General features: G+C 35.2%; 4 protein-coding genes and 1 long non-coding RNA gene across 9 annotated transcripts in view; 3 read left to right on the top strand and 2 right to left on the bottom strand.

The window, feature by feature from the left end:
* Positions 1–7961, top strand: part of LOC105213128 (zinc finger MIZ domain-containing protein 1) — a 58539-nt gene extending 50578 nt beyond the window's left edge. For 3 of the 4 annotated variants that reach the window (XM_011185717.3, XM_054230038.1, XM_011185700.3), the window contains exons 4-12: positions 2957–3666; positions 3850–3968; positions 4112–4244; positions 4316–4529; positions 4606–4940; positions 5027–5614; positions 5686–5803; positions 5900–6244; positions 6757–7961. In XM_011185717.3, the coding sequence (XP_011184019.2) occupies positions 2957–3666; positions 3850–3968; positions 4112–4244; positions 4316–4529; positions 4606–4940; positions 5027–5614; positions 5686–5803; positions 5900–6244; positions 6757–6888 (2694 nt within the window). In that variant the 3' untranslated portion in view covers positions 6889–7961. Of the gene's footprint in view, positions 1–2468; positions 2850–2956; positions 3667–3849; positions 3969–4111; positions 4245–4315; positions 4530–4605; positions 4941–5026; positions 5615–5685; positions 5804–5899; positions 6245–6756 lie in introns of those variants that run through there. The other variant, XM_011185737.3, reaches the window with a different exon arrangement.
* On the bottom strand, positions 1707–1997 carry LOC114804246 (uncharacterized). The gene is made up of 2 exons (XR_003752483.2): positions 1897–1997; positions 1707–1823 (listed from the first exon to the last, which is right to left on the bottom strand). It is a non-coding gene; the product is annotated as an uncharacterized LOC114804246 (long non-coding RNA).
* A 3157-nt stretch (positions 7962–11118) lies between the features above and the next one.
* Positions 11119–14069, bottom strand: LOC105213116 (ATP-dependent RNA helicase DDX42). Its single transcript, XM_011185689.3, has 2 exons — positions 12747–14069; positions 11119–12685 (listed from the first exon to the last, which is right to left on the bottom strand). Exons 1-2 carry the CDS (start codon positions 14055–14057, stop codon positions 11639–11641), a joined length of 2358 nt encoding a protein of 785 aa, XP_011183991.2. The 5' UTR covers positions 14058–14069; the 3' UTR covers positions 11119–11638.
* Positions 14070–14256: 187 nt separating this feature from the next.
* LOC105213108 (neurofilament heavy polypeptide) lies at positions 14257–17732 on the top strand. 2 transcript variants are annotated; one of them, XR_008470804.1, is made up of 4 exons: positions 14257–14398; positions 14451–14522; positions 14580–16017; positions 16073–16173. XR_008470804.1 is itself a non-coding variant. In XM_011185666.3 (3 exons), exons 1-3 carry the CDS (start codon positions 16006–16008, stop codon positions 17267–17269), a joined length of 1143 nt encoding a protein of 380 aa, XP_011183968.3. In that variant the 5' UTR covers positions 15862–16005; the 3' UTR covers positions 17270–17732. The 2 variants fall into 2 exon arrangements, 1 of the variants encoding a protein (XP_011183968.3); XM_011185666.3 differs by lacking the exons at positions 14257–14398; positions 14451–14522 and adding an exon at positions 17254–17732 and having other exon boundaries at positions 15862–16017; positions 16073–17187.
* A 561-nt stretch (positions 17733–18293) lies between these two features.
* On the top strand, positions 18294–19313 carry LOC105213093 (selenoprotein F). The gene is made up of 3 exons (XM_011185652.3): positions 18294–18450; positions 18506–18621; positions 18678–19313. Exons 1-3 carry the CDS (start codon positions 18412–18414, stop codon positions 19051–19053), a joined length of 531 nt encoding a protein of 176 aa, XP_011183954.2. The 5' UTR covers positions 18294–18411; the 3' UTR covers positions 19054–19313.
* Positions 19314–20982: the final 1669 nt, after the last annotated feature.

A 20982-nucleotide genomic window follows, 5' to 3' on the forward strand; every position in this document is an offset into this window, starting at 1 on the left:
GCGTCACAGGCTGAGCTTTTGAGTTGTTGTTTTAAGTGTTTGATTTCACTAGCTTTGCTGCGTCTACAATTTGTAGCGAAATTAGTCGAATAATTGCTGTCATTATATTTGTTATATTTAACATTGATATTGTTGACACTCATTTCGAGTGCCAGAGGCGCAGAATAAGCCGCATTTGCATGTCTATGAGTGTGTGCATTTACTAGATATTGTATGCATTTAAAATATTTTATTTTTAAAATATTGTGCAAATATATTTATTGTCATTATTATTGCTCACTTGTGCAAGTAACAAAGCACACGCGGCAGATTTTCAATTGTTTCGCATTAATAACACGTGAATGCAAAAGCTGAAAAATCATGCTAGTAAAGTAATTTCAATAATAGCAGTAAATATAATCATTATATGTGCGCTGGTGTGCCATAAAATATATGTAAATATTTTGAGACTTGGGTAATGAGTGTAAAGATTAGTGAAGGCTTGCAGGGATTTGTAGACAGTGCAGAGCGCTGAAATGTGCACAGTGAGCGAGTGGGTAGTGAGTTAAAGTAATTGAGATTAGAGTGGCATTTGTTAAATTTAAATTGATAGTTTCTTAAAACATTTGTTTGTAATATTTTTAAATTATTTTTTTACATATTTCATAAAATTCTAAAATTCTAATTTTATTAAATTTTATCATTTATTTATTTTTTTTTTATTTTTTAATATTTTTTAAAATTGCATTAACATCTTATTACTCATTTTTATTGTTTTATTTTTATTTTCATATTATTGAATTTAGTTTTAAAGTATTTTTAAATTTTTTTTTTAATTTCAATTTCATTTTGTATTATAATAATTTATTATATTATAATATTTTTGATATTTTTAAGTTTATTTTTTTTTATGAAATTATTTTTTTAATATTATTTTTAATATAATTTTTAAATTTTATTTATTTTTTTTTTAATTTTCATGCAAATTATTTATTTATTTTATGGATTTTTTTATTTTAAAATTTTCAATTTTCCTTTGCCTTTTACTATAAACACTTCCTTTTCTCTTTTCAAACTTTAAATATTTCAATCAAATTTTTACCTCTTAAGCCCACTGTGCCACAGCACCTTGTAATATAGCTGTACACATATACATATACGATCGTGTATACATACATATGTATATGTATGGACATCTGCACTTCTCACCTTCCTATGCCAACATTTACATAGTCTACTACTGTCAGTTTGTAAAAACGTCCGATGAGTGCGAAGTGCATTTGTCGTAAGTTGAACTTCAGACGCCTCAACTGTCGCATCGATTTTGTGCACAAGCACATTCCTGCATGCATTTGAACTTGCGCCACACACACACACACACACAAACATGCATTTATACTAAATATGCAAATGACTTGTGTGTACCGAGCAGCAAAAAGCGCATATTGACGACAACTGCTCATATAGACGTTTTTTGCTACAATAATTGTTTGTTGTTGCTGCTTTTTTTGAATAATTTTTATTTTACTTGTAACTGCGTTGTATTTATTGCATTTGAAGCAATGATTGCTGGCAAATCGCATGTCGTCAGTGCAATTGCTGTGCAGTTGCAACTTTTCTCATACAAACCGATTCGGACATTTTTTGTTTTTTTTTTTTCAGTCCTCTCTAAATATTATTGGCGTTTCGACGATTTTTGCTGCTTTCATTTGTTTTTGTTTTTGTTGTTTTTTTTTTCTATTCGCCTTTAATTTCAATAACAAATTTAATTGTTTTAAACGCCAAACGACGGACTATGGCTGGTGAATGCGGTGACACGCAAGCGCGCTGGACGCTCGCACACGCTGGAGCGAAAATAATTAAATAAAAAGCATTAAATTCATTGCTGCGACAACAACAACAACAACTACTACTTACAAGCTTAGTAACACTCGTGCACATTTGTGTGTCTGTGTATGCTCACAAGTTCACTTAGAGAAAGCAAAAAGGCAACAGACACAAAAAAAATAAAAAAAAAATAAATTACAACAAAAAATGCCAAGCTAACTTTGTAACAAATATTTACAATTAATAAAAGGGAAAATAAATCGCAAATGCTTTTTGTTACAATAAAATAAGAGAAAATCACTGAAAACGTGTCCGCATGCGCAGTTGCTGCGCCTTGGAAGCGCTACTGATGAGCAGCGTGATTTGCGGTGACACACGCGCCGGACAGTGAAGGTTATGTGGACACTCACTGCAGCTGTCAGTTGTATATTGAAGGCTTGTAATTGCTGTACATAAATACGTATCTATGAGCCAATCTACATGTATACATTCCCACAAAAGTGTTTACGAACTCATAATGGTAGCGTTTGCTTTAAAAATAGATCGTTACATCAGTTACAAAAAAACTCCCTCCGCTCCAGCATAAATTCACATTCCACATAAGTAATTTCGATTTCGAAATCAAAAATTTTCGAATGTAATCACTCGTAAATATTTCCAGTGTAACATCCCATTTGAAATTGTCATTTTTATTGAGTCAAAATTGGTTAGAACGTGCCAAATTTTCCAAAACCTTAAAATCATAAGTGTATATTTGTGTTAAACTATTTTGGACCCCGAAAACGCTTTTCGAGTGAACTTTTACAATGGCCACCAATGAGGCCGAAAATACACCAACCGATGCGCCTATGAACGCACCGGAAGCTTCAGATTCGTTACATGCAGTGCTTGCTGATCATAATACAACGGAACCTCCTCCTTTTACTGAGGAATGTGATGGCACGCAGTGTAGTCACATGCGTCCCTGGTCCTCCGAACTTGACATTCCACAAAATCAATACATGGCTGATGCCCAGAAAATAAACAGTGAACATAGCTTCCTCGTAGGCGTCTTTGAAACTTAGCTAACTGTCTTTAGTTATATAAATAAGTCTTCGCTGATTTTCACTTGAACGACCAAAAAAATTAAAATCACAACTCTTCTTTGCAGATGAACCCAATGAATCAGATGCAGAATATGACTATGGGTGGCGGTCCACAAATGACGCCCCAACAGCAGCAGCAGGCGATGAGCGGTCTTGGTCCCATGGCAAAGATGCAGGGCATGGCGAATGGTGGCTATGCGCGACGCAGCACACCATATCCCAGCGCACAAATGCATGCGGCGCAGAAGCGTGCCAGCTACACCTCCATGGGTAATCCGTCAATGCAGAATGTTCCTCCGCAAATGGGCATGCAACACTATGGACAACAGATGCATCCGCAAGCGGGTAGCGGCGTGCCAGTACCTATGCAAGCGGGCGCCTATGCTCGTGGCGGTCCAATGGGTGGCTATGGCAGAGCCAATGCAATGGGTCCAGTCGGTATGGGTCCTGGTGGCATGGGCCCAGGTGGCATGGGTCCTGGTGGTATGGGCCCCGGCGGTATGGGTCCTGGTGGCATGGGTCCCGGTGGTATGGGACCCGGTGGCATGGGTCCGGGTGGTATGTGCCCAAGCGTTATGGGTCCCGGCGGTATGGGTCCTGGCGGTGTGAGTGCAATGCAACGTGGTATGCCACAAGGTCCCGGCGGTTATAGTGCTGCTATGGCGCATCAACAGAATCAATACTATCCAGGTGTAAATGGTGCTGGTGGTGCTGGCATGGGTCCGGCTGGTCCGGGCGCCCTAACGAATACCGGTTCCATGTACCAGAATCAAGGGTGAGTACAAATTGCAATATAATGCCATTATTATTATTTCCCTCAATCCTCTGATCCACAACCTTCGTCCATTCCATCCATAGTCCAACGTTTACTTATATGCCAAACTACCAATTCTCCCGCTATCCAGCCATAGGCTTTCAAGTTTATAAAGATTTATTGAATTCTTATTTCCCTGTGTAGTTTCCAGCAAAATTACCAACACAGCCCAGTTCCTGGTAATCCGACGCCGCCATTAACACCCGCCTGCAGCGTTCCATACATCAGTCCGAATCCGGATATCAAACCAATTATGGACAACTGTAAGTCGACAAAAAGTCCTCAAATCACGTTGAGAATATTTTCTAACGCATTTCTTTTTCTCTTTATTTTTTATACCCTCTGTACACACACACACACGTTCATTGATACCATCGAACCATCTGTATTAATATTGGATTTATAGGCGAAGAGATGCGACTGACATTCCCCGTCCGTGATGGCATCATACTTCCACCGTTCCGTTTGTTGCACAATCTCTCCGTCAGCAACCACGTATTCCACTTGAAGCAAAATGTCTACAATACGCTCATGTGTCGGTAAGTCAATCTCGCCTGAGCACATAAATCATCTTCAGAGCTTAATCGGCCACTCGTTTCTTTGTTTATAGCTCCGATCTCGAGCTGCAGTTGAAATGCTTCCACCAAGATGACCGACAGATGAACACAAATTGGCCGCATACGGTAACAGTATCTGCCAATGCTACGCCCCTCACCATTGAACGCTCCGAGAAGACGGGTCAAGCATTGCGGCCGCTATATCTCAAGGCGGTATGCCAACCCGGACGCAATACTCTGCAATTAACTGCTAGTTCCTGCTGTTGTGTAAGTTTTGCACACAAATTGTACCTCTCCTTATGTTCATGTACATGTATCTAATCTTTATTCTACTTCCTTGCAGTCCCACTTATTCGTGCTGCAGCTAGTCCATCGACCCTCCGTGCGGCATGTACTCCAGAGTCTGCACAAACGCAACTGCTTACCCGTAGATCATTGTGTGGCCAAAATCAAACGCAACTTCATGGTCTGCTCAACGACTAACGGTCCACTGGAACCCGGCGCTGGCAACATGGAAGCGACCAAATGCACCAAGATCTCATTGAAATGTCCGATCATGAAGTCTCGAATACGTATGCCTGCGCGAGGACACGAGTGCAAGCATATCCAGTGTTTCGATCTGGAGGCATATCTGCTTATGAATTGCGAACGAGGCGCCTGGCGGTGTCCAGAATGCAAGTGAGTATCTTCTAAATCCATTAAAAAATTCACGATCTTTATACGTCTTTCGAAAACTCATCACTAAAACTTCACTTTCATTACAGTAAACCTGCGCTAACCGAGAGTTTAGAGATCGATCAGTACGTGTGGGCCATTTTGGATAAACTGAATAACACGGATGTGGACGAGGTCATTATCGATTCGAGTGGTAATTGGCGCGCGGCGCAAGGTATTCATCAAGGTTCTCCACTCACTGCGATGTCGGCACAAATGCCCAGCCCAATGGCAGGACAGATGGTTGGCCAAGTGCCCGGCGGACAGATGCCAGGACAAATGGGCGGTCAGGCACCCAACCAGATGGGCGGACAGATGCCAGGTCAGATGGGTGCTCAGATGCCCGGTCAAATGGGCGCTCAAATGCCAGGACAAATGGGTCAGATGGTGGGAGGTCAAATGCCCGGTCAAATGGGCGGTCAAATGGCTAATCAAATGCCCGGACAAATGGGTACTCAGATGGTTGGTCAGATGGCTGGTCAACTGAGCGGCCCCAATGTGCCGACCATCAAACAGGAAAATACCTTCGACGATCAATCAAAAGTTATGTCACCATGGGACAACTCGCAGGCGATGAGTCCTTACATGCAACACGACATGAATGCGGGCACGCCTAATGTACCCGGCGCTGGGCAAATGTAAGTATATTTATTGAACGACTGAGCGTAGCACAGTGGTTTTAACTGAAAACTATTTTCCTCTTTTACAGACGCAGTCCTTTTGATATGTATGGCGGTGGTGATGTTGGCGTCTCCGATCAGCATGCAGGTGATACAGCCAATTCTCTGGACCAGCTGAACGCCATGGAGAAAAGCTTAACAGATCAGGTGAGTATAGTATTTCATAACTATCAATGGAATACAACAACTCTCAGCACAACACTTTGTAACTTGAATAATAAATCACATACTATTCTTCAACAGATGCCTCACACGCCGCACACACCAATGCATCCGATGACACCCGGCGGTCCACCAAGTGTCAGCTCGGCGCATAACGAGCCATCGACACCCAATGCGAATATCTCAAATTCCTCACCACAAACACCTGGCACACCCGGCCAGCCCGGCGGTCCTGGTTCAAATCGCGCATCGAATGAATCACACCAACAGCAGCAGCATTCACAACAGTCAGTCCAGCAGTCGCAGCAAGAGCAAATAATCAATTCACTAATCAACTCACAGCCGAACGGCTTGTCGAATCTCAACGAAACGGATTTGAATGCGGAATTGAATATGGACAACAATGATGGAGCTGGCGACTTGAGTGTAAGTGGAATTATTTTCTATGATTTGCTATGATTAAGATGTAGATCAGGTGGTTGATAATGTGTAGGAACGAATATGGCACTCAGGGGTACTAGAAGCCCAGTTTTGATTTCTTCCTAAATTTTATGATATGTTTTTGTGTCCACCAAAGTCTGAAGGATTTCATGTTGTTGGGTGTTGATTTTGGGGACTTTAAGGAGAGATACGTTCTATTGAAAGAGATCTCTACGAACTCTCAAATTGCATTGGGTAGATATGGAATTAAATTTTAAATTTTTGTAAAGAAATTATAGACAAATATGACGTCATTAAATATGGGGATATTGTTTTTATCAACGAAGGAGATTTTGAAAATCTGTAGAAATCTTTTCAGTAGAAACTTTGAAATAGAGGCTTGAAAAATGAGATTTCTCTATCAGAGTCAAGTCCAAATATATATTTAGACTCTTTTATTCAATAAGCCAACCTTAAAAACCTAATAATTTAATGTATTTTTTCTTAAATCATTTCAGTTGTTACCCGATGTTGATCCCATGGAGATACTGTCGTACTTGGATCCACAACCCGATCTGAATACGCCACCATCGAGCGGTTCCAGCAATAACAACAACAATGATGACATACTCTCGACGTTATTCGATTGAGACAATCTACTGAAGGAGTTGTTGTAAATGAAATGTCAAACCACAACAAAAAAACTTAACTACAACAAAGCAAACACTCTGGTAAAAGCGTTGAGGTGTGAGAATTCGAGCAATACAAAACAAGCATTGTGACTCGTGTACATACAGACATGAATACATAAGATGCAACAGGGTAACAAAAGAACGGATCAAGTCAATAAACCGGGCGGCAGTGCGTAACATTTCTACTTTCGAAGAATGTCGAAATGAAAAACATGCCACGGCATACTGTTATAATGAATATTGTAAGAGCGTAATTGCATAAAACAACATTTGATGTTTCTTCGAAAAAAGAGTGAAAATAAAATGAACAAATTCAAAGTTTAAAAATTTTGTGAAGAAATTTGCTTAAAAATTTGATGAAATTGCCATATTAATTTTTGTTTTTTTTAAACTCTCGACGAAAATCAAACTTTAACAAAATTAAGTAGAAATGAACGCGTGGTAAATGTTTTATGAAAGAACAACTGCAACAACAAGAAACAACAAATATATAGACGAAAATTGCAAAAATAAAATACAAAAAATTAAAAATATCTATGAAAGCTACTTTTCGAGCTGTACATACTTAGTATTATTAATGTCTTAACACACTTAAATGCAGCAGAAAAGCAATTGCAAAGTAAATAAAGTCTATTGAACCCTTTAGCGCGCTTTTTTTTGGTAGAGAACCTTGTATAGTAACTGCACCATTTTGCCAAAATCACCCATAAATACAATGTTTGCATGAAGTTTGTAAAATTATGAAAGCTCCAATAAGTGTAAGCTCTCGGCGTATGAAAGCTCCAATAGTGAAAGCTTTCGACGCAAGAAAGCGCAAAGCACACTTTGCCTGAATAAACAAAAAAATGCTTTTGGTGTGTGAAAAAAGTATAAAAAATTAATTGAAATTCATACTACAATGAATAAATGAAAACTGAAATAATTCAAAAACAATGAAATGTGATTTTAAACCGTAAATAGAACACACAAAATAACTTTTTCGTTATAAAATTTAAATGTACAAAGTTTCATGCTTTACAAAATGTTGGATTTACACAAAAAAAAGAATAAAATAACAGCGCCTGACATAAAAATAGGTTCATGTTATTTTACACAAAAACAACAACTGTTGCATAATTTTTTATTTTTTTATTAATGCAAACATTAAGTTTTCAATTCTTTTTTATACACACAAATGTAATTGTTGAACAGTATATACAAATTCAAGTTTTTTATGCACAAAATTTCGCTTTTTAAATTATTTTATACACAAAAATGTATATTTGGCAATTTTTTTAATTTTTTTTTTAATTCTTACGTTAAATAGTGTTGCTTCATGTAAGCATGTGTTAGGGTAAACATTTTTCAATGTTTCTATTGTACAAAGTATTAAAATAAAATTTAAAGAAAAAACGAAAAAAGTAACTATTAAAATAAAAACTAATTAATTTACATGTATATTATAAATAAAATTTAATTTAATTCTAAAAAAAAAAAAAATAAAAAGGTGTGCAGACACTATACAAGCAGCATATTTAACTATTTAAATAATATATTTAAATAAGCTTAATAACATTATAAATTTAACAATTTGCTGTATGTGTTGGTGTGTGTACGTGTGAACAGTGACGAGCGTGTGAGTTTAGCGTGTAGGTGACAAAAAAAAAAACAAAAACAAAAAATTAAAAATTCAATTGTTGCATAATTTTAATAAACATTTTTTTAATTAATTGTAGCATTAAAAGTAATCTATATATACACACATACAAGCTTATAAAAAATATTAATAAAAAATATGCATACTTTTGTAAATAGTTATATGTATAGCGGTAAATAAGGAACTTATAAGAATGTTTGTATGTATGTAAATGCGCAAAAATAACAGCAAAATGCATATTTATATACATACATACATACATTATTGATAAATATTACAAAATAGTATGCATATAAATAAATATAAATATGTATTTTAGTTCTACTTCAAATCCTAACAATCAAGCAGCGTTAAATGTAGACTCTAAGCAAACGACGAAAAAAAATCATAAAAGAAAATAAAAAATTTTAAAAATCATAAAATCCCCACAACAACAAAAAGTATGCAAAAGAATATTGAATTTAATTTGTGTTAGGCATTTAAGCAGCGCAGAAAAAAAAACTAACTAATAAGTTATGCAAGTATGTATGTGTGTGTAAAAAAATTATAAGCAGTAATTAAACTATATAAATATACATATATACATTATTAATTAACCCTAACCTTATAGTGACAAAGTGAAACTATGTAATAAAACTTAAATGATATGCTTAAAGTATTTAAATACATATTATGTATACATATGTATAGCTATGCATACATACATACACAGGTATTTGATGAGAACATAACTATTATTGTAAATAGAAATACATAAATGATTTTGCGTGAAAAAATGATGGCATATATAAATATATTTAAAACAAAAACAAAAAAAGTGAATTGAAATTGATACAAAGTACACAAAAATAAAAAAGTATTAAAAACAACAACAAATTGTGATTTTTCTTTTCATTTCCCCCACTTATGTTTTAACCAACAAATCGGTGCATGAACACTTGCTAGGCGTGAAATTGCGCACTTTGTTGCATAATTTCGGAATTTTGCATTAATTTTAACGGAATTTCGTTTTTGTTTTGTTAGATTGCAACAGAAATGCGTGTAAAATGGCAACAAAAGCACCAAAGGCAACAAAGTTGTTGTTGTTGTTGTAAGGTTTTTAAACAAAACTCTGAAATTTATCTAGTTTGTTTTACAACAACAACAATAATTTTTTTTTTTTTTCAGACAAGAATAATTAAAAGATTCTGGCATTTTCACAAATTAAAATTTTATTATTTATTTTAAGAAAAAATCAAATTTTAATATTTAAAAATAATTTTTTTAAAAATGATCAGAATAAAGAAATATTTTATTATTTTTTTCAACTAAAACTGGGTACATAAAAAAAATTTTGATGAATGAAAATCCGAATTTAGTAAAAAAAAATTTAAAAATTTTGTTATTAGTTAGTTAATTTTATATTTTGTTTTTTGTTCGGACAGTAAAAAAAATCCCTTTTCATTAAAAAAAAAAATTCTACTTTTAAATGCGCGAATGTAAATAATATTTGTTGATACTCTTGAGAATTCATTCAAATGAAAAAAATCATAACAAAATTAAAAATTTAATTAACAAAAAAAAAAACAATGAGAAAACATACATAATTACTCTACTGTAGTTAAATGAATCTTAACTTTTCTCTTGAAACGAAAATGAAACTGGTGATTAGAGTGAAGAAACAAATAACTGAAAAAATAAATTAAATATATATATAAATTATATTAAAATATAAAAATAAAAAATATTTAAAAAATTTCATAAATAAATAAAAAAAAATATAATTTCATTAATTTTTAAGAACCCAAAATAACAACAAAATATTTAACTGAAAATTTAGTAGTGGTTTCAATGTAAAATAAAACTGAAAAACTCAAAAAAATGTAATTTACATAGCAAAAAATACAACAAAACAAAAAAAAAACAAATAAAGTAATTTTAGTAATAAATATAATTTTGCTAAAATATGCTTACTACAATCGTAGCACAGCGTTTATGATTTGCTAGGTGCGGAGAAGCCATTAGGTACTATATGTGTGTTTATAGCAGCAAATTAAAATAAAAAAAAATTATTTAAATAAATAAAAAATAAATAAAAAAAATAAAAATAATAAACAAGTAAAAAACCAAAAAAAAAAAATTAATAAAAAAAATAAAAAAAAACTAAAAATAAAAAATTAATAAAAAAACTAAAAAAAAAATCAATTTAAAATATTTATATAAGAATTAAGCAACAAAAATGCGCAAAATGTGATTTTTATTCTAAATAAAAATGCACAGAGATTTCGAGCAATATGCCGATTTACAAAATTTATGTTAAAATAAAAAAACAAAAACACAACAAAAAACTAACGAGTTTAAGCCGAGTTAGGAATGTGAACAACAACAAAAACAAAACGAATAAGTATTTAAAACATATTTGTGTACATATTTAAAAACAGAATATTTAAATAAATAAATTAAATTTTAGCATAAGCGAGCATAAGGTCAGTGGCAGCATGTTGATTATTGCGCAGAATGCGTGTCGATATATAATAAGAACGGCAAGAGATGGAAATAAAAGAATTACGGAAAAAAGTTATGAATGCGTTTTATTATTTTTTATTTTCCGTATTTTTATTGACATTACAGCAAGGTGAGTAAAAAGAGGTCGCTTATAAATTGACTTAAATAAAAATCGCACGCATAGCATGGAATATGCATTTAGCGACAACTTCACAAATAAATCCGTAGAATATACATACATACATACATATGTATGTACAGGCAATGCATAACTGTTATTTATTCTTTAGCGTCCATATTAACCGTTTACAGCTTACTGCATACATATGATAATTTGCAGAAAAAATTAAAACATAAAACACAAAAAGAGCATGTGCTGCAACGTTCCATAAATTATAACATTTATTTTTAATGATGAGTTAATTTTTTATGTAATTTTTTTTAGTTTTACGTTGCAAAAATGTGAATGTGCAAAATGATTTAAATGTAATTTCAGCGGACGCCATTTCCACTATTCTTATGTGTTTATGTCAAAGTGCAAAATATGATTTTGTTATATGCGGTCCTTCATTAAATTGGAGGTCAGTTTTAATCCCAACGACTCTTCTTTTTGCGTGGTTTTCCATTGTCATCAACACCGCCACTGCCAGCAGAGTTGCCACTGGACGTTGGCTGCATCGAAGGCAACACAGGCGCTGGCGCCGCAAAAACACCCGTCTCAGGCACAGTCTTTTCCCATGTGCGATCAGTGGAAGCCCGAAATTGTGATGAATATTGTGCCTTGTATGCTTCGCGCATTGCCGCATAGCGATCGGTTGCTGGACCCGCAGCCGATATTGATTTATTTATCGATGCAAACGATGAGGACTCATTTGCTGAATTTGACTTTATACTGCTGCCGCTGCTGCGTTCGCGATAGCCTAAACCGGTGCCACCAATGGCAATTTTCTTGCCCTTGCCCTGTTTGAAGCGCGAACTGCGGAACCACGAACTCTTCATTGCCAATTCCATTAAATCGTCAGGTACTTGCTGATCGGCACCCTCCAAGTTGCGCACCAGATGACCGGCGAACTCTTTGTCCTTGTCGGTGACCAACGTGTAGGCTGTACCTTTCTCACCCGCACGTCCGGTACGACCAATACGATGTGTATGCGTGTCGATGTCGCGTGCGATGTCGTAATTAATGACGTTGCGTATGTGTGGTATGTCCAGACCACGTGCAGCCACATCGGTGGCTACTAGTATATCGCATTCCTTCTTCTTAAATTGTGTTATGACTTTGTTACGATCAGCCTGATCTAGATCACCGTGCAAGAGCAAACAGTTGTATTCTTTCACCATTAGATTGTTGGCCACAGTCTCGGCATCGGCTTTTTTGGTGACAAACACCAACACACTGCCTTCCGATAGGAACTTAACCAAATGACAAAGCAGCCAGTTCCACTTCTGCAGTGGATTGGGGAAAACGTACACATACTGGGTAATGTCTTGGTTGGCTTCATTGAGGTCGCCTTGCACGATGCGCACGGGATCGCTGAGTACATCGCGTGCCAAACGTTCGATACGCTTTTTGAAAGTCGCTGAGAAAAGTAAGGTTTGACGATCGGGACGCACATGATTACAGATGGACCGAACCTGTAGTTAAAAAAATATGTTGAAATCGAAAAACACAAAATCCTACAATTTCGTTGCATACCTGCGGCTCAAAACCCATGTGGAACATGCGATCTGCCTCATCCAGCACTAGAAACGTTACTCTACGCAAATTGGTTGCTTTCATCTTTACCATATCAATCATTCGACCCGGCGTGGCCACAACAAGTTCAGCGCCCTGTTCAAGTGCTTTACTCTGCTCCCATTTCGAGCCACCACCATAACAACACACCACATTGATATTGTATACCTTTCCAAATTTTTTAGCTTCATTGTATATTTGTAGTGATAACTCACGCGTCGGCGCTAAAATTAGCCCTATGGGACCATCACCTGGTCGCAACTCACGCTGATCCATTATGTGCACCAGCATTGGCCATACAAAAGCTGCAGTTTTACCAGATCCAGTCTTTGCAATGCCTATTATGTCGCGCCCAGCTAAAGCTGTAGGCACAGCCTGCGCTTGTATAGGCGTCGGTTGTGTGTATTCCGCACGACGGATGGCTTTCATTAGACTTTCATCGAAGCCAAAATGCGCAAACGAAGACACTGGTTTTGGTGGCTCTGGACCAGTTACTTTGACGCCCAATGTTTTTCGTAGTTCACGTACTTGATCTTCAGAGAGATTGCCAATTTCCTCATGTTGTGTGTAGAAGTTCTTTTCAAATGGCTCATATTCAATTTCAGAGTGGTATATAGGTGGTAAAGGATCAATGTCTTTCTTTTTGGGTGGCGCAATTGGATTCCCATCTTCGTCATAGTCTATTTCGATATCGGAACCGTCATCACGAAGACCAGCATTGGGGTTTTCTTCCATGTACCGATAATAACTTTCCTCGTCATCTTCGTCATCTATGTCGCCGCGTACGCCCTTTGCGTTCTTTGGGCCGGGTACTTCTTCCACTGGCGAAACTACTGCACGTTCTTTACGCACTTTTTCTTTCTGTACTTGCTGTTCAATGCCGGCCATAAACTGATCTAGCGGATCTTCATCAGACTCACTATCTGCCTTGTTTTTATTCACATAGCCGGGTGAGCCAGGCGCAGGAATATAGGCTTGTTCCGGTGTTTGGTCCTCATCGTCATCAAAATATTCATCTTCTGTATGTGATTTGCGTTTACCAATGAGATTTTGGGAAGCTGTGAACTGACTTATCGAATCCAGGGATGTATAGCCGTACTTAGTGGCTCCTACGGATCCGCCGGCCCCACGGCCTGCACTACCTCCTCTCTGAGATCCACGATTATTAAGCGATGAAGGTGGAGGCACTGCGTTCATAGATGCACCCACATTGCGGTTCTGGTTCACTTTATATGGAAAGCCACCACCGCCAATACCTCGGTAATTACTCATGCTCGTAATAACACTTTTACTCTATCAATTTACTTGGCACAAATCAACTAATGAAAATAAATTTTCTTCGCTTAAAATATACACAGCAGTCAAACAAGTCAAATCGATGAGAAATTTAATGTCAGAAGAAAACAGTCAGTCTCAGATATGTTTAGTGGGCAAAATATGGCATTCTGCTGCATGTGCTAATGAAACACATCACGGAGTAAACAGCTGTTTGGCTTTCGCTTCGCCTTGCTGATAAGGTAGAAATATTTGTTGACAACAAAAAGGAAATTATGGTTGAACAGGCTGCGGAGGACTATGCAAAAATTTTGCAAAGCATTAATTTGGATCGAGAGGTGAGCGAAAATATCGCACATATTGCTCTATCTAAAATTTGTATACACACAGATTAATCCGATATGCGTGAATATTGAGGATATGTTGGCACGACTAGACGAATTCGAAACATTGCTTTCAAGTGTAAGCATGTTGTTAAATTAATGTATTGTATATGATAATAATCGAGTTATTACTCAGGTGCGAGCCGAAAACAACAGCATTTTGGGAAATCACGTCAGTGGCATAGTAGCTTTTAGTGATGGTTTTGATAATCTGCGCCAACGCATCGACAAGTTGGAACAATTTGTGGACAGAGTAAACACTAACGTCAATGAGGTGGAAAAGTCACTTGATATTGCGGAGCTTGAGCTTAATGTTACAGATTACAGTTTAAAGGGTTTACTCATTAAACCACTCCTCGCTAAAGCCAAAGCTTCGGGTATATCTTCTGATGTGCCAGATCAACCACAAAGTAACTTAAAAGACGGTGAATTTCAACCAGTTCAAGTATTTCAAACAAATGCATATTTTGGTAGCAACCAAATAAGTTATAGTGAAGAAGCACAAGAAAACCAAGGAAGTTAGTGGTGGATTAATATTTCGTTAATTTTTTATTTTTAATACTTAATTAAAGTTTTAGCCAATTTGACAGTGTGGTTAAGGTGGAGACCTACATATGTACTAGATAGTTCAATCATTATTCCAAACACTTTAAAAGTTGCAATATATTTATGAAATATTTAATATGTTTTTTATCAATATTATAAATGTGTGACAAGTTTAAAGATATGCCATGACTTATGTAACTACTCCAATTGTATTCACACCTGTTGCTTTCAAATCCAAATATAGAAGGACTATTTCCTGTCTGATTTATGGAGTGATTTTAGTTAGTTTTATTTGTACACTTTTTTGGGGTTTTAAAATATTCAACAAATACAAAAACAACATATTTCAGTATTCGAAGCTTCTATTCTCTATTCAAATAAATATACTTTTCTCTTAATTAAATCCAGCTACCCTAGTGTTTATGGCGTCCATAGTCATATCCATATTAATCGAGGTAGTTTTTATCAAATATACACTAAGTTGTGATTCATTGCATAATTGATTGTTAGCTTGAAGCAAATTTGTAAATAAATATATTTTACACGCTAACAAAGTAGAGATGTTTGTAATAAATTGAACAGAGTGCTAATTTTTTACTTATGAAGCGAACAATCCAGACAAAATGGGCAGACCGTTTATTTATGTATTTTTTTTAATAAACAGGTCAAAATAAAAACAAAATATGTACAGATATTGCCTCGTACTATTATGAACACAAATGAAGAGTGAGGATCTTCGCATTACTACTTTCCAAAATATAACATAAATTGATAACTGCTCTGTTTTGTGCCTCAAATTCGCTTTAATTAGCACAAATTATCGAAAGGTTAACAATTCCTGTAAACACTCACCGACTATGCATACAATTTTTCTCACTTCTATCTCGTTTTATTTATTTTTCCCATTTTCAATTTCGCATATTAACTGTGTGTTTATCTATAAAAGCCATAAATATCATGGTTACAAAAGTAGTATCGGTTTATATTTCAAAGATTCAGGCAGCAGATATAATACGATGCGTCAGATTGTGAGTAATGAATACAGATATTTTATTACATCAGACTAATTAAATTTCTTTTAAGATAATATTAGCCAGCTTAGTGGTTTGCTGCGTTGCAGCTCCTACATCACAACAAACTTCTGCAGAAGATAAAGTTCACGATTTTTTGCTACAACGTCCCAGTCCTATAAATCCCGATGTCCCCAGTGATCCCAAGCCAGATGAGAAAATCACTAAGATCACCGACCCAAAAGAGATTGTGAAACATAAACGTGAAGCTGAAGACAACCCTTATGATCACATATCACGTTTTGCGCCCACTGCTCTTCCTATCAAACAAGTAGAAAATAAACATTCACAAGAGTCAAGCGAGCATAGTTTGGAGGCTGATTCCACTCATCATCGTCAAAAGCGCGAAAAGGGTCAAGTTAAGGAAACAAAAAAATCCACAAAAGTATCTACACCTTCACCCGTACCATCGCGCAAAGCAGTGGTAAAGAAAGAGGCTCGCAATCATGCACGTAGTCATAATACACCAACAACTTCGCGTTCAAAAGTCTCAGCTGTACCTGTACCAGCGCCAGCACGCGATTTACCCTATTCCCGACAACGCCGTCAAGTAGATCCCCATCTCATTGGAGCTTCTACTGTAGCAGTGACACCACTACTGTTGCAGGAGGCACAGCATGAAAAAAATTCTGAAGATTCGCATGCAGCCGAAATTGGTGAAGACGCTGAAGCTCCTAAATCAGAAAGCGCTGAAGTAGCAGCACCAGTGAAACGTGATATACCAGTTCCTTTAGTGCCAAAATATCACCACCCTGAAGAGTCACCAAAGAGCGGTGAGAGTGATAATAAATCAAACGAGAGTGTTGAAAGTGATGAAAGTAAGGAGGACTCTAAAGAAAAGACACCAGTGATCCAAGCACAAAATGTACCCATAAGTCAACATCAGGAGACAGCTTCAATCACCACAGTTAATAAAGAGGAATTAGAAGTACACAGTACACCGATTCCAAAGCAAGATAAGCCTGCTGAGGCTCAAAATATCAATACTGCTATAGAGCATATAAATGAACCACTCGTAGAGCAGTTAACCGACATTGAGCCAACTGAGATCATCGATTATGAAACTCCTGCTGGCAAAGAGTCTGTTACTATTAAACATCCTATACCAGTAGCTGAGTTGTTTTCTAAGTAATACACATGCTTACATTTAAGTATAATTTCGGAACTAATTGGTTTTTTATTTATTTTTTGTAGGCATAAACCAACATGAACTCACCGAGAACGCTAAGTTTTGGACTTTGCAAAGTTTTCTTGTTTCACTCAAAATTTACACTTATTATTAATACAATATTATTAAAACACATATGTATATACAATTAACAACTCATAAAACTAATTTTTAATGCACTTTCATAATTTAACGATTATGTCACTTAATTATCACTTCCGTTGCGTTAGGTTACGATCAATTGGCGCGTAGATATTAACAACTTATTGAGATTTAAGATCCCGTACAAATAAAATAACCCTGGAAGTAGCTAAATTTTAAAGTTTCAGGCTATGCTTTGTTTACATTTTTGACATTAAGTTCCGTTATTTGGACAAGGTGACTAAATTACTTGTATGACCATTAGTTTAGGAGTATTATATTGTAAAATATTTACATATTTTATTACAAATACCAATAAATAATATACAACATACATGTATATAAATACGTGATAATCTAACAATATTCGTTAAAAGCGTATTTGATGGTCGATAAGGTAAATGGGGTATTTATACACATTTTTGAATTTTGTAACCATTATTAACACCCTGTCGTTATAAATTGTCCTGAAATTGTAAGTGTCTTTTATCAGTTAATTAGCGATGTTCTCTTATGGCAGATTTTCTAGATAGTTTTATATATATACAATTTAAGTCTCCTTAAAAACTTTAAATATCCCAAGCAACCAGCCCGAAACGTCATCAACGGCCATCTTGAAATTGCAGTTTCCGTGTAGTTCTCGTATATACAAGGAAATCGATTGCACTGCGTTATCGACAGACCTTTAGTAAGATTTACATGTGAAATATTCTGTTTTTCATGATAACAAGTTGTAACCTAAAGAATCAGTTACAAACACATTTAAAGTTACATATTTTTACCAATTCTATTTAGTTACACATATATATATATAATAATACATAATCATACGAGTATAAAAAAATAATTATTTAAGCATAAGTGAATACCGAGTAATCAGTTGAGCTATTTTTTTATGTTATTTAACACCCTGTGATTTGTGCATATCAACTGTCATATGCAAGCTGTGTTTAATAAACGTTGATTGTATTGTCATAACATATTAGCAAATTGTACGTGTCTTTTCTGTTTATTCGATTAAATATTCTTATCAAAATTACAAAATGTTAAAGTATATTATAATATTGCTGGCTTTTTCTGCCGTAAGTATAATAAATTAATTACCAATGTGCTTTTTAATAAGTTGAGTCGTTGCAGTGCAGCATATTTGCCGAGTTCACATCACAGGACTGCCGCGAACTCGGATTTAACAAGGCACAATTAATGTGCTCATCCTGTGAAAAACTAAATGATTTCGGTTTGGATGCGATAAAGTAAGTATACTTTTACATAATGATTTAAATAAAATTAACTCGTGTACTGTATGTAGACCACATTGCAAGGAGTGCTGCACGACCGATAAACAGCCGGCTGTACAACGCCGCTGGCCTAAAGCCATACTCGAAGTGTGTACATGCAAATTCCGTGCTTATCCACAAATTGAAGCATTCATAAAGAGTGGCAGACCGGCGAAATATTCGAATTTACAAATTAAATACATGCGTGGCCTTGATCCGACAGTTAAGCTACTGGACGCTCGTGGTAATGTGCAAGAAACGCTATCCATAACAAAATGGAATACAGACACCGTCGATGAGTTCTTCGATACACATTTGGAGAAACCTGCTGGCAAAAAAAGCGGAAAGTCTGCATATAGCGTAGTGGAAGAGGAAGACAGTGATTACCTTGAAACAAATAGAATTTAGTGACCATTAGGAATATAGCATATTTAGCAAAATTATGCAAATTCGTTTGTTTATTAGCTAAGTTCAATGTGTTTATTTTAATAGTTAAGTGAATTTACAAACATAACTACTTATATGTACTCAAGTCAACGTTCAATAGTGGTAATTTGCATAAATGATTGCAATTGCAGATGTCAATACATTATCAAACAATTTGTTGTGTGAGTTTTTGTAAATATAAACGTTTTTAATTAACGATTTTCTTTATAAAACTACCTCAATTTGGAGTTTTTTGGTATACGAGTATATAGTCAATCCTAATTCTTATTTCCGTGTCTAAAAATCAAGTATTATATAAGTTCTTTTCTACTCTTATGGACCTGCGATTATTGACAATTGTTTGTTAAATTCAATTGTATGTCTCCTCAATTTTTAATAAAAAGCTTTTAAAATAAATTCGGTACAAAAGTGATTAAAGAATATTTGTTTGCATGTATACTTATATTTTAATATATATATTAACAAAATCTTAGAATCTTTACTGAATCAATGCATTTGAAGTAACTGACGTAATCAGCGCTTTTGTTCAATCAAAAAAATGCTTTGTAATCGCACCACAAATATATTTTTTTAATGGTAATCGTAAAATCAGTAGAGGGGTCCGTTCAGGGTAATTGATAACAATTACTGGTGTTTTTTATATTTGATTTCATTAAATATACAACCTATTAATCTGTTTACAAAAAATATGTAAAACATTTAAAAAATATATAAAAAAGTGCTTTCATTAGGGTGGTTCCAATTACTTTCAGATTCCAAATGTTGTAAATATGATTCGTTGACGTTTCCATGATATTATTTTAACTTTTGCTACTCAACAGTGATATTTAAAATATTTTCAGCTCAAAATTGGATCTATTTGTATTAATCGAAGTTGAATTAGTAAATTCTGTTCGACATTTAACTTTTCCTAAGCTTTGTTCGCACTCTTCTTTATTTATTATATATGTACCATCCTAACAATATTTATTTTCGCCAGCTCACACAAGCCTCCTATAAATTGTAAATCTATCAGTTCTTATCAGGTAGATAGGCTTTTTGAAAGGAGGCAGGCCTTGCTTTGTGCCGTTGCACCCCACATGGCTACGCCAAATGCATATGGTTCATTTGATTTGCGTCGAGCAATAATTATCTGCTGATTTTCTGCTGCTAACATCATTGTTGTTTTTGTACGCTGATGGTTGGCGTAAATATGCCGCCCATAGGGGGTAATACGCTCAGATGAATATATAGAAAATATTTTTGAGTCATAAATTATTAAAAAAATGAAACCTATATATGTATGTATGTATGTGTTTGCTCATATCAACATTTTAAGTTCTAATTTGGTACTGATAAAGCATTTGTGTGATATTCAAATATTTGCGCAATGTGGTTTTAATATGATTTTTTGCAAAATTGCTTGCTTCACAACAACGAAGCTTTCTATAAGCTCAAAATTAAGGCATTTCCGTGTTTACACTTTGCTACATACAAAATTCTTCGTTTGAGCGCCTACCAGCTCACTTGCATACTGGTCTCACTGCATTCAGCATACACTCAAGTCCGGTCACAGTTTATATTTCCAGCTAAATGTGGTCATAATTTAACTAATTGCTTTCGGACAACAATAATATTGACAGAGGAGTGCCTTTATTGAAATAAGAATGTGAATATACATAGATATGTGTTCATGGAGAGTATTTTTCACATTAAATTAGAAATATATATACATACATACATACACACAAAGGCATAAAACGCGCTGATGAGCTTTACTGCGAACTAATAATCATAATTTCCCGCTTTTCACACTTAAAATGCTATAGTTATATAGACAGGCACACACACATATGTATATCTCTTGTTTGCCTTTAACACCTCTTTATTTACATATATAATCCATTTATA

This window comes from Zeugodacus cucurbitae, chromosome 4 (assembly GCF_028554725.1).
Source record: "Zeugodacus cucurbitae isolate PBARC_wt_2022May chromosome 4, idZeuCucr1.2, whole genome shotgun sequence".
NCBI lineage: Eukaryota > Metazoa > Arthropoda > Insecta > Diptera > Tephritidae > Zeugodacus > Zeugodacus cucurbitae.